Source organism: Eulemur rufifrons, chromosome 30 (assembly GCF_041146395.1).
Source record: "Eulemur rufifrons isolate Redbay chromosome 30, OSU_ERuf_1, whole genome shotgun sequence".
Taxonomy (NCBI): Eukaryota; Metazoa; Chordata; class Mammalia; order Primates; family Lemuridae; genus Eulemur; species Eulemur rufifrons.
Window position 1 is genome coordinate 62,775,138 of NC_091012.1, and position 11,907 is coordinate 62,787,044.

An 11,907-nucleotide genomic window follows, 5' to 3' on the forward strand; every position below is an offset into this window, starting at 1 on the left:
AAACCAGTGTTTCTGCAGGTGTTCCCATTATTTTGGCTTTTTTTTTTTTTTTTCTGGGCAGGTGACTCCAAGCAGAGGGGATTCAGGCTCTTTGGGTACAGGCTAAACTTTCAGAACCAGAAAACTAGGGTTTCATTTGAAGGGATTGTCTGGGCTTGCTTTACCGTTCTAGGTCATAGCCCAGTACTTTATCTATTTTAAAATATTTATTGAGGATCTAATATGTGCCAATGTCTAAGGGTACCAAAATTAACAAATATTCAGTCAATCATGGGGAATAATTAGTAATTCAAAGATTAATGAACATCCTTAAATACACAGAAGCTTAATAAGTGGCTATCTATGCAGTATGTTTCGAGGGGCCCTGGGAAAGGACTCCTGTGACCCCTGAAAATACCTCCCCAATTGTCTGCCATGATATGAGTCCCTCTGTTAAAAGGAAAATGTCATCTGAAAGAGACAACATATCAGAATCATTTTGGGAGCCTTTTCAAAAAAGCAACACCAGGGCCCCATCCCCAGAGCTTCTAATTCAATTAGTCAGGACTAGAGCACAAATATCAATATTTTTAAGAGCTTCCCAGGTGGTTCAAATGTATAAACAGGGTCAAGAACCATGGTATACAGAAGCAGGTATAGACCATTATCAGCCATAGTATATAGGAGTAGGTATATAGGAGTAGGTATAGACCATTATCAGACACAGAATGCAGAAGTCGGAAGGAGCCTAAGAGATTGGTCCAATGTTTCCTAAATTGTACTAATCAAAAGAATCATATTACAAATACAGATTCCTGGACCACACCCTTGACCTACTGGAAGGTTGTCTTCTAGAAGAAGTGTTAGTCAAGCTTTAATACGACAAGAGTTCAGTAAGAGGCAGCAGTCTCCTTGTACCCATGAGATGCCAAGTGCCTGCTGTGAACACTGCAATTCTCTGTGATGCAGGGGGTATAACGTTGAACATATGTTGGAGGTCTTCAAGAAGCTTTTACTATAGCTTGAGAGAGAAGATTCTTTCAGTTGAGTCTTGTTACTCACGGTAGTTATTTTCTATACAGTCACCGTGAACACTGAATTAGTGAACACTGAACTGTGGCTCCAATATTTCACATTGATTATAATCTTAAATCCCAAAGGCAATTCATCTTGGGAGAGTCTATATTTATTGCACAAGGAGCAAATGAGGTTTACAAGTGTTAAGTAAATTGCCTGAGGCTGCCCCACTCACAGTTGCCAGAGTTAGACCCCTTCTAACTGGCCCCCTACCGAGTGCTTGTTTCTTGTACTACATGGCACTGCCCCTATTGTCTCCATCCTCTGGTCATCTCTCCTACCCAAGTACTAACCAGGCCTGACCCTGCTTAGCTTCCAAGATCAGATGAGATTGGGTGCATTCAGGGTGGTTTGGTTGCAGACCCTCTGGAGCATTGCCTTGTCTGACCTCAGCTGGGAACGTGTACATTGGGCAACTCAAATTTCTCACACTCTGCACATGTCTGCAAATGACCAGGAAAGTGCAGTATTGATTTTGAGGGTTACAAAGAAATTTTAGGGAGTAGGCAAATTCGCAAACATGGAATCTGCAAGTAATGAGGATGGACTGTACCTGGATGTAAGGCTGACATTCTGTCAGGATGCACTGGTTTGGCCATACTGGTTGTAAAATATTGAGAGATTCTTTCACTGATTGGTAAGTAGCCACTGCCCTAAGCTTCCTGGGCACCACCTGACCTCTCCCCTGGACCTCTTTACAAATGTAGATAAAGGGGTAACACCTTACACAGTCAAGTGGCCTCCAAGATTCTGTTCCAATGCTATCATTGACATATTCTGACTGATTGGCACTTATGGTACAGTGTTTTCACTGTCTTCCCTGTGTATATGTGTTCATCCACTTCTATGCTCCAAGGGTTTAGACAGCACAAGGCCAAGAACTAGAATGTAAGCTCTGTGAGGACAAGAACCATTTCTGTCCTGTGCACTGCTATATTCTCAGCCTATAAGAGTGCCTAGAATAGTAGGCATTCAATAAATGCTTGATGAATAAATGAATGAATGGATTAGAAACTCTCATTAAGGGTAGTCACGCAAAGTTGTTTGGAAGACATGAGTATCAAGCCAGGTCTTAAAGAAAATAGATATGTATTAGAAGAGATGTGGAATAGTACAAGGACAAAAGTCCACAGGGAAGTAAAATCTAAGAAATTTACCTAAGAAAGAGGAGAAGAAGGAAATGTACCTAAGAAGGAGGAGAAGGAAAGCAGCCTGGCCATGGCAAAGGGCCGTGGGATAGGACATGTGGAAGCATCAGAACTGGGAAGCAAGGGAGTGTTGGAGGCACTGGGATGAGAAAGTTGGGACAGAGATTGGGGGGAGTGTCAGGCTCTTATTCTAAACCTAAGTTTGGACACCTGAGTTTAGTTGGGGTTGCTTTGATGGATAGAAGCTGAGTTTCCTTCATTCCTTCGATAATATTTATTCATGCCTATTCTGTGCCAGGTGCTGGAGACGTGGCAGGAACAAAATACAGTCCCTACCCTCATAGAGCTGACATTCTAATGAGGGAGACAGACAATAAACATATAAATATAATATTTCATGGTAACGTAAAATAGTACAGCCACTCTGCAAAACAGTCTGGCAGTTTCTTAATAAACTAAACATACACTTACTATATGACCCAGCAATTGTACTCTTGGGCATTTCATTTCTCTTGCCAGAGAAATGAAAATTTATGCTCATCAAAAACCTGTACATGAATATTGATAGCAGCTTTATTTGTAGTAATTCAAAACTGGAAACAACCCAGATGCCCTTCAATTGGTGAATGATTAAACAAAATGTGGTACATCCACACCATGGAATACCATGGAATACCACTCGGCAATAAAAAGGAACAAAATACTGATACCTGCGATAAGTTGGATGAATCTCAAGGGCATTAGGCTGAGTGAAAAAAGCCAGTCCCAAAGGTCACATACTATATTATTCCATTTATATAATATTATAGAATGATAAAATTATAGAAATGGAGAACAAAATCAGTAGTTGACAGGGATTGGGGGTGGGTAGGGAGGTTATAAAAGGGCAACATGAGGGATCCTTTAGGTGATAGACTTGTCAAGTGTCTTGACTGTGTTGGTGGATACATAAACCCATACATGTGATAAATTCACATTGAACTATATACATATATTTAATTGATGTTGCTTTCCTGGTTTTGATATTGCACTATAGTTATGTAAGATGTAACCATTAGGAGAAACAGGGTGAATGGGTAGTACATGAGATGTCTCTGTACTACCTTTGCAATTTCCTGTGAATCTACAATGATTTCAAAAGAAAAGTTAAAAAAATATAATATTTCAGCTCTGAGGAAAAAGGAAGCAGTATCAGGAGATAGTGACAGGTAGATGCTATCTCAGAAAGGGTAGTCAAGGAAGGCTTCTGCAAAGAGTGACATGTGAGGAGGCCCGATTAACAGAGTAACCTACACTGGGTCTCTGACCAGAGTAGTAAATTCTAACCATACAATAAGCATGATTTGGGGGGAGACAGGAGATGGGGGAGTTGGGGATTGACTGCCCATTAGGCAACCACAAATGCCCAGTAAAATGGGGATGAGGGGACTTTCAGTAACACCAATGGAGGTGTTATCCAGAGACAGAGAACTGGAACTGAGAAAGGCCCACCTTCCGGGGAGCATTGTGTGTATGTGTACAAGAGAGTGCATGTAAGTATGTGTGTGTGTGTGTGTGTGTGAATGTATGTGTGAGTGTGTGTATGTGAGTATATACATGTGTGAGCATATCGTGTGGGTGCATGTGTTTCGGTGTATGTGTGAATGTATTGTGTGAGTATATGAGTGTGCATGTATGAGTGTCTGTGTGTGTTTATGTATGCATGTGAGTGTGTATGTGTGCAAGTATGTGTGTGAAGTTCACACTGTCACAGAATAGGCCTGGGGGCTATGGGGAGAGGCAGTTATTTGAACCAGGCCTGATTTGAACCCCGTTCCCCTGACTGGTGAGCCCATGCTCCACACCTATGCTCCATCCTTGGCTTTGCACATAAACGTCATCTCTCTCTCTCTGGAAAATCCTTCCCTCTGTCTCTGCCTGGGAAATCCTGTCCCATTCCTCAAGGTTTGGCTCAGGAGCAGCCTCCTCCATGAAGCCTCCCCTGATTTCATGTCCCTGCCCCCAACAGATGTGACCTCTCCTGTGGTTATGAGTTGAGGGTGGAACATCAGTGCTGGGGTACAGGGGGGTGCTGGAGATGCGAGGAAGGGACAGATAGGCTGGAGGGCTCTGAGTTTTGCACGTGGAAGTTTTGCACATGTGAATTAAGACTGCTGTAAGGATGTACCCTAGTAACGGACACCAGGCTTTTTAAATCCAACCCTTGAGAAGAGGGGCCTGGAGATATTTACTCTTAATAAGTAGTCCTGGTGACTACTATGATCAGGCTTGCTTAGGAAACACTGTTCTACTTTAAACCTCTCAATTCATAGATGAGAAAATACATTCAGAAAAGAGAACTGACTCACCCAAGGTCACACAGTCAGTGATTGTAACAGGACAAAGATGAACCTGTTTGTCCAACTGTACCTCCCAGCAATTTTCTGTTAAATTTTCTCACATACAGTGCTGTGTCTCATACATTGTAGGTCACTTAGTAAATATTTGTATGAATGAATGGATAACATTAGCACCCACCATCTTCTAGGACTTTGTGAAAGCTAGACACTGGATAGGTAAATTTTAATGGGACACAGCTAAAAAGAGGTGGAAAATATATTTGGAACTGAGGCAGTGTACACCTTAAGTGGGTAAAGCAGAGGGCACAGGACAGAACATAGCACCACACAGCCCTTCAAAATCCTCAGCCTTGGACATGAGAACAGACATGATATTGCAAAGGTATTCTTTGAGTTCACTCCTAAATCCTTGGATCACATATTGGTCCTAGTCTCTGACTCCCCTCCTGCCCCATCACTGTTGCTTTCCAATATAAGGTCATCTCTTCTCGGTCAGGAGGAAGGACAGATGGCAAAGAGGCTCACTCACCTGATGAGTGTGCAGAACTGTAAGAACGATGAATTCCTTAGCGCTCCTACAGAGAAAAGAGGGAACAGGAGAGTAGTGTATCATGCACTAGGTATTCATCTAGTACAAGAAGCAACACCAGAATTTTCTCCTGGGCTGCATTCAGGTATATGGATTAGGACAGAGGGCAATATGCGAATCTGCACAGATGCCTCGCCTCCCATCATTTGTGGAGGCTGACACAAACCATCCATATTGGTTCACAGAGGCATCCGAAGATGGCATTACCATTACCTCTGTGGTTGTCATTTTTCAGGTCTTCATTTTGTATTCCTTCTCACATTCTATCTGCAGAAATCCCCAAACCTTAGGAGCAATTTTATCTGTAGACCAGAAAATTCTCAAGGAAAACTAAAGGACTGAATTATGGAACTCAAAGTCAGAGAGTCCTGGGAACCATGTACGATGATTATTGGTAATTTGGTATTTAAGCAAGAGGAGAAATTCAAAGGAAAAACCCAAAGGAGGTCATTTGGTCATCATGACTCATGCTCAGCAGATTTGTTTTAATTGAGGGACCAAAAACTGAGAGCCAGGGAGCAACAGATGGAAGCCAAGACTCTCCAGATAGCAAATATTCAAAAGGATGAAGAATTTGAAATTCTTCCGGCAAAAATTATTCCAATGATCAAAGAGGCTGTGAGGAATGAAAATGCTCTCCCAGGAATACATAATTGTTTAAAAGAACTAAAAGAAATGGAAATAGTTTGCCTTGAAGGAGCTTCCCCTCTCCTTGTTGGCCTTTTCCAAATGTTCACGGGAACAAAGGCATTCAAGAAGTGGAATCAAGTACCTTTGATTCTGGGTATTCAAGAAATGCCAAGGCCCCCTGCTCAAGGACTTTGAACATTTCCCACATTTGGCGAGGCAAACTACAGGGACCAATCAGCCCCAGAGTCTGGGAAGTTCCCAGGAGAAGTGAGGAATTGTGTTCTAGGGAAAACACCAAGGAAAATCCCTTATCTTGAACAGGGAAGGGGCATAACATAAGTCGCATTATGTGACTTGTCTGCTCCAGCCCTTGCCATTCTCCCCATTTCATTTAGAACAAAGCCATAGTCCTTGTCATGGCTTACAGCGCTCTCCATTATATGGACCTATCTTCTACAACTCTCTCCTTTCCTTACCTGACTCCAGTCCTACTGCTTCTCCCTTGTTCCTCAATCATGCCAGACACACTCCTGCCACGGAGCCTTTGAACTGGCTCTTCTATCTTTCTCCAACACCCTCTCCTCCTTGAAGTTTTTCTTCAGATGTCACCTTCTCAATGAGGCCAATGCTAGCCCTACTGTTTAAAGTTGCATTCTGCACCCCTATGCCCAGCACCCCTGATCCTCTTTACCTGTATCTACTTCCCATTCCCCAATAACATTTAACAACCTCTAATATACCATACAATTACTTATTTATCATGTTTACTGCTTATGGCATGTCTTTTTTCACTAAAATGTAAACTCCAATGAGCCAGGGATTTTTGTCCATCTTATTTACTGCTGTATCTTTGGTGCCTAGAACAGTGCCTGTTTCATAGTAGACACTTAATAATAAAAATTTATTGAATGAATGAATAAATAAAGGAATGACCCCTGGGCCCCTTAGGTTATCAAAAGAGTGAGCTATGTTTAACCCTGAGGGAGCTCCAGAATCCCTCACAAAATCAGGCTACCTTGTTCTAGGGCGCAAAGATATCCACTAGAAGCAAAGCGGTGACTTCTGAGAGGTCAAGCTGGAAAAGCCCTAACATGCCCTGATGGAGGTGAAAGAACTCACCCATATTGGTGTGGTAGTGGAGGGTGAAGGGTGAAAGGTGGAGGGCAGAGGGTGAGGAAATGCAGTAAACAACTGAACTTGGAGAAGAGACAAAGTAAAGGTCATTAGGGACCAGACACATTTCAAGGTGTTGAGCTGGAGGGGAAGCACGCCAAGAAGACCTCCTCTGGACTTCAGGGAAGGAGCATTCCAACACTTCCAGAGCTAGTAAGAGGGCGCTGTTCCACACGCAGAATATAAAGTCTACCTTTGAAGGCAAAGGAGGAGCTCTGAGATCAAATGGGCTTTTGGGGGCCTCACAAAGGTGAGTGGGATGAAAACACTCTGAACCAAGAGGGATTGAAGAGGATGGAGGCAGAGATGGAGCCAGACTATGCAAGGCCAGCAGGGGTGGGGTGGGGGGTGAGAGAGCACACGCACATGCACATGGTTCCATTTGGAGGGAGATAGCCAAGGTACCCAAAACTCAGGTTAGTCTGTGGAATTTAGAGCCTTCACCTCTATTCTCTCATTCCTTATCAACAAATCTATGCCAGGATGTGTGCATATGATGTGAGTGTATGGTGTAGGGAGGGGTAGGGGAGTGTGTATGGTGTGTATGGTGTGTATGGGGTGTGTGTGTATGTGCAATGTGTGTAGGGGTAAGGGATGGGCAAAGACAATGTGATTACTCTCCATGTACAGATGGTGGTGGTCCTCCAACACTCCCTTTCTCTCTCATTTGCTCCCATCTGGGGAGGGCATTAAGGGGTCACAAACGCTGTGGGCAGAATACAAAATGGCAAGTTCCCTTCCTCAATCCGCTGCCCAGGGATTCTGATTTACTTCTTGTGTTGTGTGGGTTTTTTTTTTTGTTTGTTTGTTTTTTTACAGGGGGGTGGGGAGAGGATCAGGAGGAAGCGGGAACAATGTGTTGCTTGCTCTTTGCTTATCTCAGAGTGTTCTGGCTTGTTTGCTTCTCATCGGCCACTTGGTCTGTCCCACTGCACAGTAACTCAAAAACCAAGGGGCTTGGGTGAGATTAGCTGGGTGTAGGGAGGTGGAGGTGAGGCTTTAGGAGGTTCTTCTTTGTGTCTATTCACACCATTGGAAAAGGCTAAGCCAGGATGTCTGAGGGACCCTGGTGACCCTGAACGTCTGGCCTCTGAGTTTCTGGGTAGCCAGGAGCCCTGTCTGGGGCTTCTGTGCCTGGGAAGATTCTTCTCTCAGGGTCAGGGAGGACAGTGACAGCCCTATGCCACTGATGAGACAGAGCTAGGAACCACTCAGCTTCTGCCAAGGCCCGAGAGGCCCCTGTTACCTGATGAGTTCTATGAACCTCTCCCTGGGGGCTTCACTCACATCCTCCTCATTAATAGCCACAATCTGGTCACCAGCCAGGAGCTTGTCCTCAGAGGGGCCTCCTGCAGAGGAGAGGAGAGAGGCATGAGGGCTTAGGGCTACTGCTGGGAAAGCACAAGTTTGGGCAAGTCCCCAATGCCCGAGAGCTAAAGCGGGTGCTGCAGCCTGTGGGAGATGATGCAGGCTGAGTAGTGGTGGAGGGGGTGCTGTGCGAGCTCTCTGCTGCTACTGCCACTGCTGCCTAGGGCAGACAGAGGGCAGCGGAATGAAGAAAGAGAATGGAGGGGACCTCCTTTAGCTGGGTGTGGCATGGAAGCAAAAGGACCCAAGCCTGGGCCTCATACTCAGATGAAGTCAATAAATGCTTTACTGGCTCGGTTCTAAAAAGGAACATGGGACTTCATTTCATAGGAGGGATTTGCTTAGGCATAAGGAATGACTTCCAGACTACTGGAGGTGGTACAGGTAACAGGAGGAGGTGGAGGAATCTTCTTACTTGAATATTACTCAGACTTACTGGTCTGGAATGATTTAGGCATTCACTTGTCTGGAGACAGGGGATGGACTAAAAGACCTAAAGGGTTTTATTTATTTTTTCAACACTGAGAAATGTCACTGTCCAAAAAATGAGAGGAACAAGGTACATATCCCCGGGCAATTGGATATTTGCTTTCTCTCCTTCCCATCTCTACTGCCAAGGTTAAGAAAGAAAGCAGACCTCTCTGAGGGCCATGCCTTCTTGGCTGGGGTAAAGAGTGGGGGTTAGAGGGCTATCACAAGTCTGTGCGCCGCTTCTGGTATTTATGCAACATCTTCTTGGAGAAGAGCTTTTCAGAGACTCAGGGAGACTGAAAAGTCAGATCCAGTCTCAAAAGAAATGTTTAATAACATGTCCCACTCCCTCATCGGCCTTGACTCTTGCTTGTGTCCACTTTAAAGGGCCAGATCCCAACTTCTCCCACTCTCCACAAAGAAGTACACTGCCCAAATTGCAAAAACATGAACATACACAGCAAATATGTCACTTGAGCACAGCTCAATGGCTCTGGAGTATGGGGCCGTGTGCTGAGGATGGCTATCTATGCCAGCACAGCCAGCAGGATTCACGGCTCAAGCAGCAATGGCCCCAAACACACTAGGCCAAGTCTCCTGACAGCACAGTGACTTTAGGAGAAGAATGTGGTGGTGAAGAGTACACTCTTTGAAGCCATGCAGACCTGGATTCTAACCCCGAATCTGCAATTCACTAGTTGCATGACCTTGGGTGAGACATTTAATCTCTCTAAGTCTCTCTTACCTCATCTGTAAAATGGGGAAGTGACTGTACCTATACATCAGAAGAAGGCTGGGAGGATAAATGAGATGATGAATGTACAGCACTTAAAATAGTTGATTGGTGTTGGTAAGAATTGAATAAATGGCAGTTACTATATGCTCCAAGGGATAATTCCTTCAACTCATTTCATCTCTTCTATCTATCTACTTCTGCCAAAAACGCCAATCTCTTAGGTGGGGGCCACTCTCTCTCTCCCTCCTTCCTTCCCACTTGCCTGTCTTCCTCCCTCCTTCCTTCCTTCTTCCTTCACTTCCTCCCTTTCTTCCTTCTAATGGAAGAGGTCCTCATGGAACTCCTGCATGGACCTTGGCCCTCTGATGGCACTGGTAACATCAGTCTACTAGTGCTTTCACGAATGGCTTGTTGGCTTGCTCAACCATAATTGCTCCTCTGTAGGATGCTTCTTTGTCTTTCCTTAGGGCCTCAAATACAGAACGAAACAAGTCTTCTGCATTCAGGAGCCACTTGGGCCAGAAGCAGCAATGTGGATCAGCCGAGTCTTTTATAGGGCTGCGTCTGCCAGCCCCATGGCTTTCTGTGCCTCTTGCCTGGTGTTTTCTCCTTCTCTTCACCCCTCCAACTCCTTCCTCTTCATTCTTCTACCTTTTGCAGCTGACCCTCTCTAGGTCTGAAGCCTTCCTTCAGCCATGCAAATTATGTCCCATTTGAAGTTAAAGCAGGGGCTCCCAGTGGTCTATTACTAAGTTTTATCTTTCCCAGGATAAATTTGATTTCTGATCAGAGATTCAAAACCCTTTTGCCAAACTGCATGACTGACTCCGGAGCCTTAGGTCAGCCATGAACTCCTGTACTGAATTATTATTTTTTCCTCTGTGCCCTCTAGTTGAAGAAAGAGGTTTTTCCTTTGAGGATTGCAAAATTCATCAAATTTCTGCAAGACCAGTTTGTACTCCGGCTGCTCCTCTTGACTGAGCGAGAAACTGTTGTAAACATCTAAAGCCTCAGGCCCAGCAAGTCAGGAATAAAGCTCCTTTCCGTCTGTCTTTTCTGTCAATGCCTAGCAGACTCAAAACAAAACAGTGCTTCAGCCCTTTCCCATTTAATTCATGATGCCAGGGCTTCATAGCTTAGGTGGGGCTCTTGCTCGTTCCAGCCCACATGGTCCCACTCAAGCCCTACTTCCACTACATAGCATCAGACAGGCCCAGGTACAAACCCTGGCTCTGCTGTTTCCTAGCTGAGGGACTCTGGACAAATCACTTTTCTTCCTCTATGCCTCAGTTTCCTCATTTGTAAAATGGGAATGATATTATTTATTTACCTTGTAGGTTTGGCTGTGAGAATTAAACAAGATGATGTAAAGCACATAGCAGATGCTTAAACAATGGTAGATGTTGTTATTGCCACTCTGGCATTCAGAGGTTTCATTCTCCTCTCCCCTGGACAGGGGACAGATCTGGTTCCTGATTCTGGCTCTGTCTCCTGATTCTGGTCTTCAATGGCTGACTTGTTTAATGAATAAGTCCAAGCCTCCACAGCCTGCTGGTTGAATCTTGAGAACAACAACTGTGTCTTACACTTCCCTACAACATTGCTGGGCTTAGAGTTGGCGATATATAAACACTTGTTGAATTGAATTGAATAGGTACTTTCTCATCCAAGGCATTATGGCTCTTCTATGAATGTTCTATGCAAAAGGAAGCTTTATTAAGGCCCAGACCCTATTAAACAATCAACTGCAGCCTCTGTCTAGGGCCCCAAGCATCCTCAATGGTTTGGGTCTGTCAGTCTTAAGAGGCCAGCTCCCCCACACAGTTATTGGTGGGCAAGTCTTCACCCATTTTTCATAAATTCCTCAGCAACACAGTTGGAACACTCAGAAGCTCCGCTCTTTGGGAAGATATGTGGGTGTTGGGGGGTAAGAGTCAGGGCTAGGAGACACTCTGAGGGACACCTACCTGGCCTCACAGATCGAACCACCACAGGCTTCTCACTGCCAGCCACGAAGCCAAAGCCATATATAGGGTCTCGGTGAATGATCACTTGTCGCAGTATCTCTGCTGGCAGCTGCTCACATTCCATATCATTTGCGCTCTCTTCCTGCATCACATGACTGGGGGAAAGGGAAGATGGGAGCAAAACAAGATGCAAAGGGAACTAAGCCTCAGAACCAGCTGGGAGGGACATTGGTTAGGGTTCTGGCCCTGGCACCCAGAAGTTCACAGCTTAGCTTCCTACATCCTCTGGAATCAACAGAGGTGATGACTACCTCATCTTTCAGATTGGAGAAAGAGGGATCTAGAAAGCAGAAGCCACTGTCTTTGGGGCTAGAGCCAACAGAAGAAACCGGTGCCATGAGCCTGAAATTCGAGTCGGACTCTTCCTCTA

General features: G+C 44.8%; 1 protein-coding gene across 1 annotated transcript in view; it reads right to left on the reverse strand.

The window, feature by feature from the left end:
• FRMPD3 (FERM and PDZ domain containing 3) overlaps positions 1 to 11,632 on the reverse strand; it is a 59,019-nt gene extending 47,387 nt beyond the window's left edge. The window contains exons 1-3 of the mRNA XM_069464041.1: positions 11,478 to 11,632; positions 8,182 to 8,284; positions 5,073 to 5,118 (exon numbers count right to left, since the gene is read on the reverse strand). Of these exons, the coding sequence (XP_069320142.1) occupies positions 5,073 to 5,118; positions 8,182 to 8,284; positions 11,478 to 11,625 (297 nt within the window). The 5' untranslated portion in view covers positions 11,626 to 11,632. The remainder of the gene's footprint in view (positions 1 to 5,072; positions 5,119 to 8,181; positions 8,285 to 11,477) is intronic.
• Between the last annotated feature and the right edge of the window lie 275 nt (positions 11,633 to 11,907).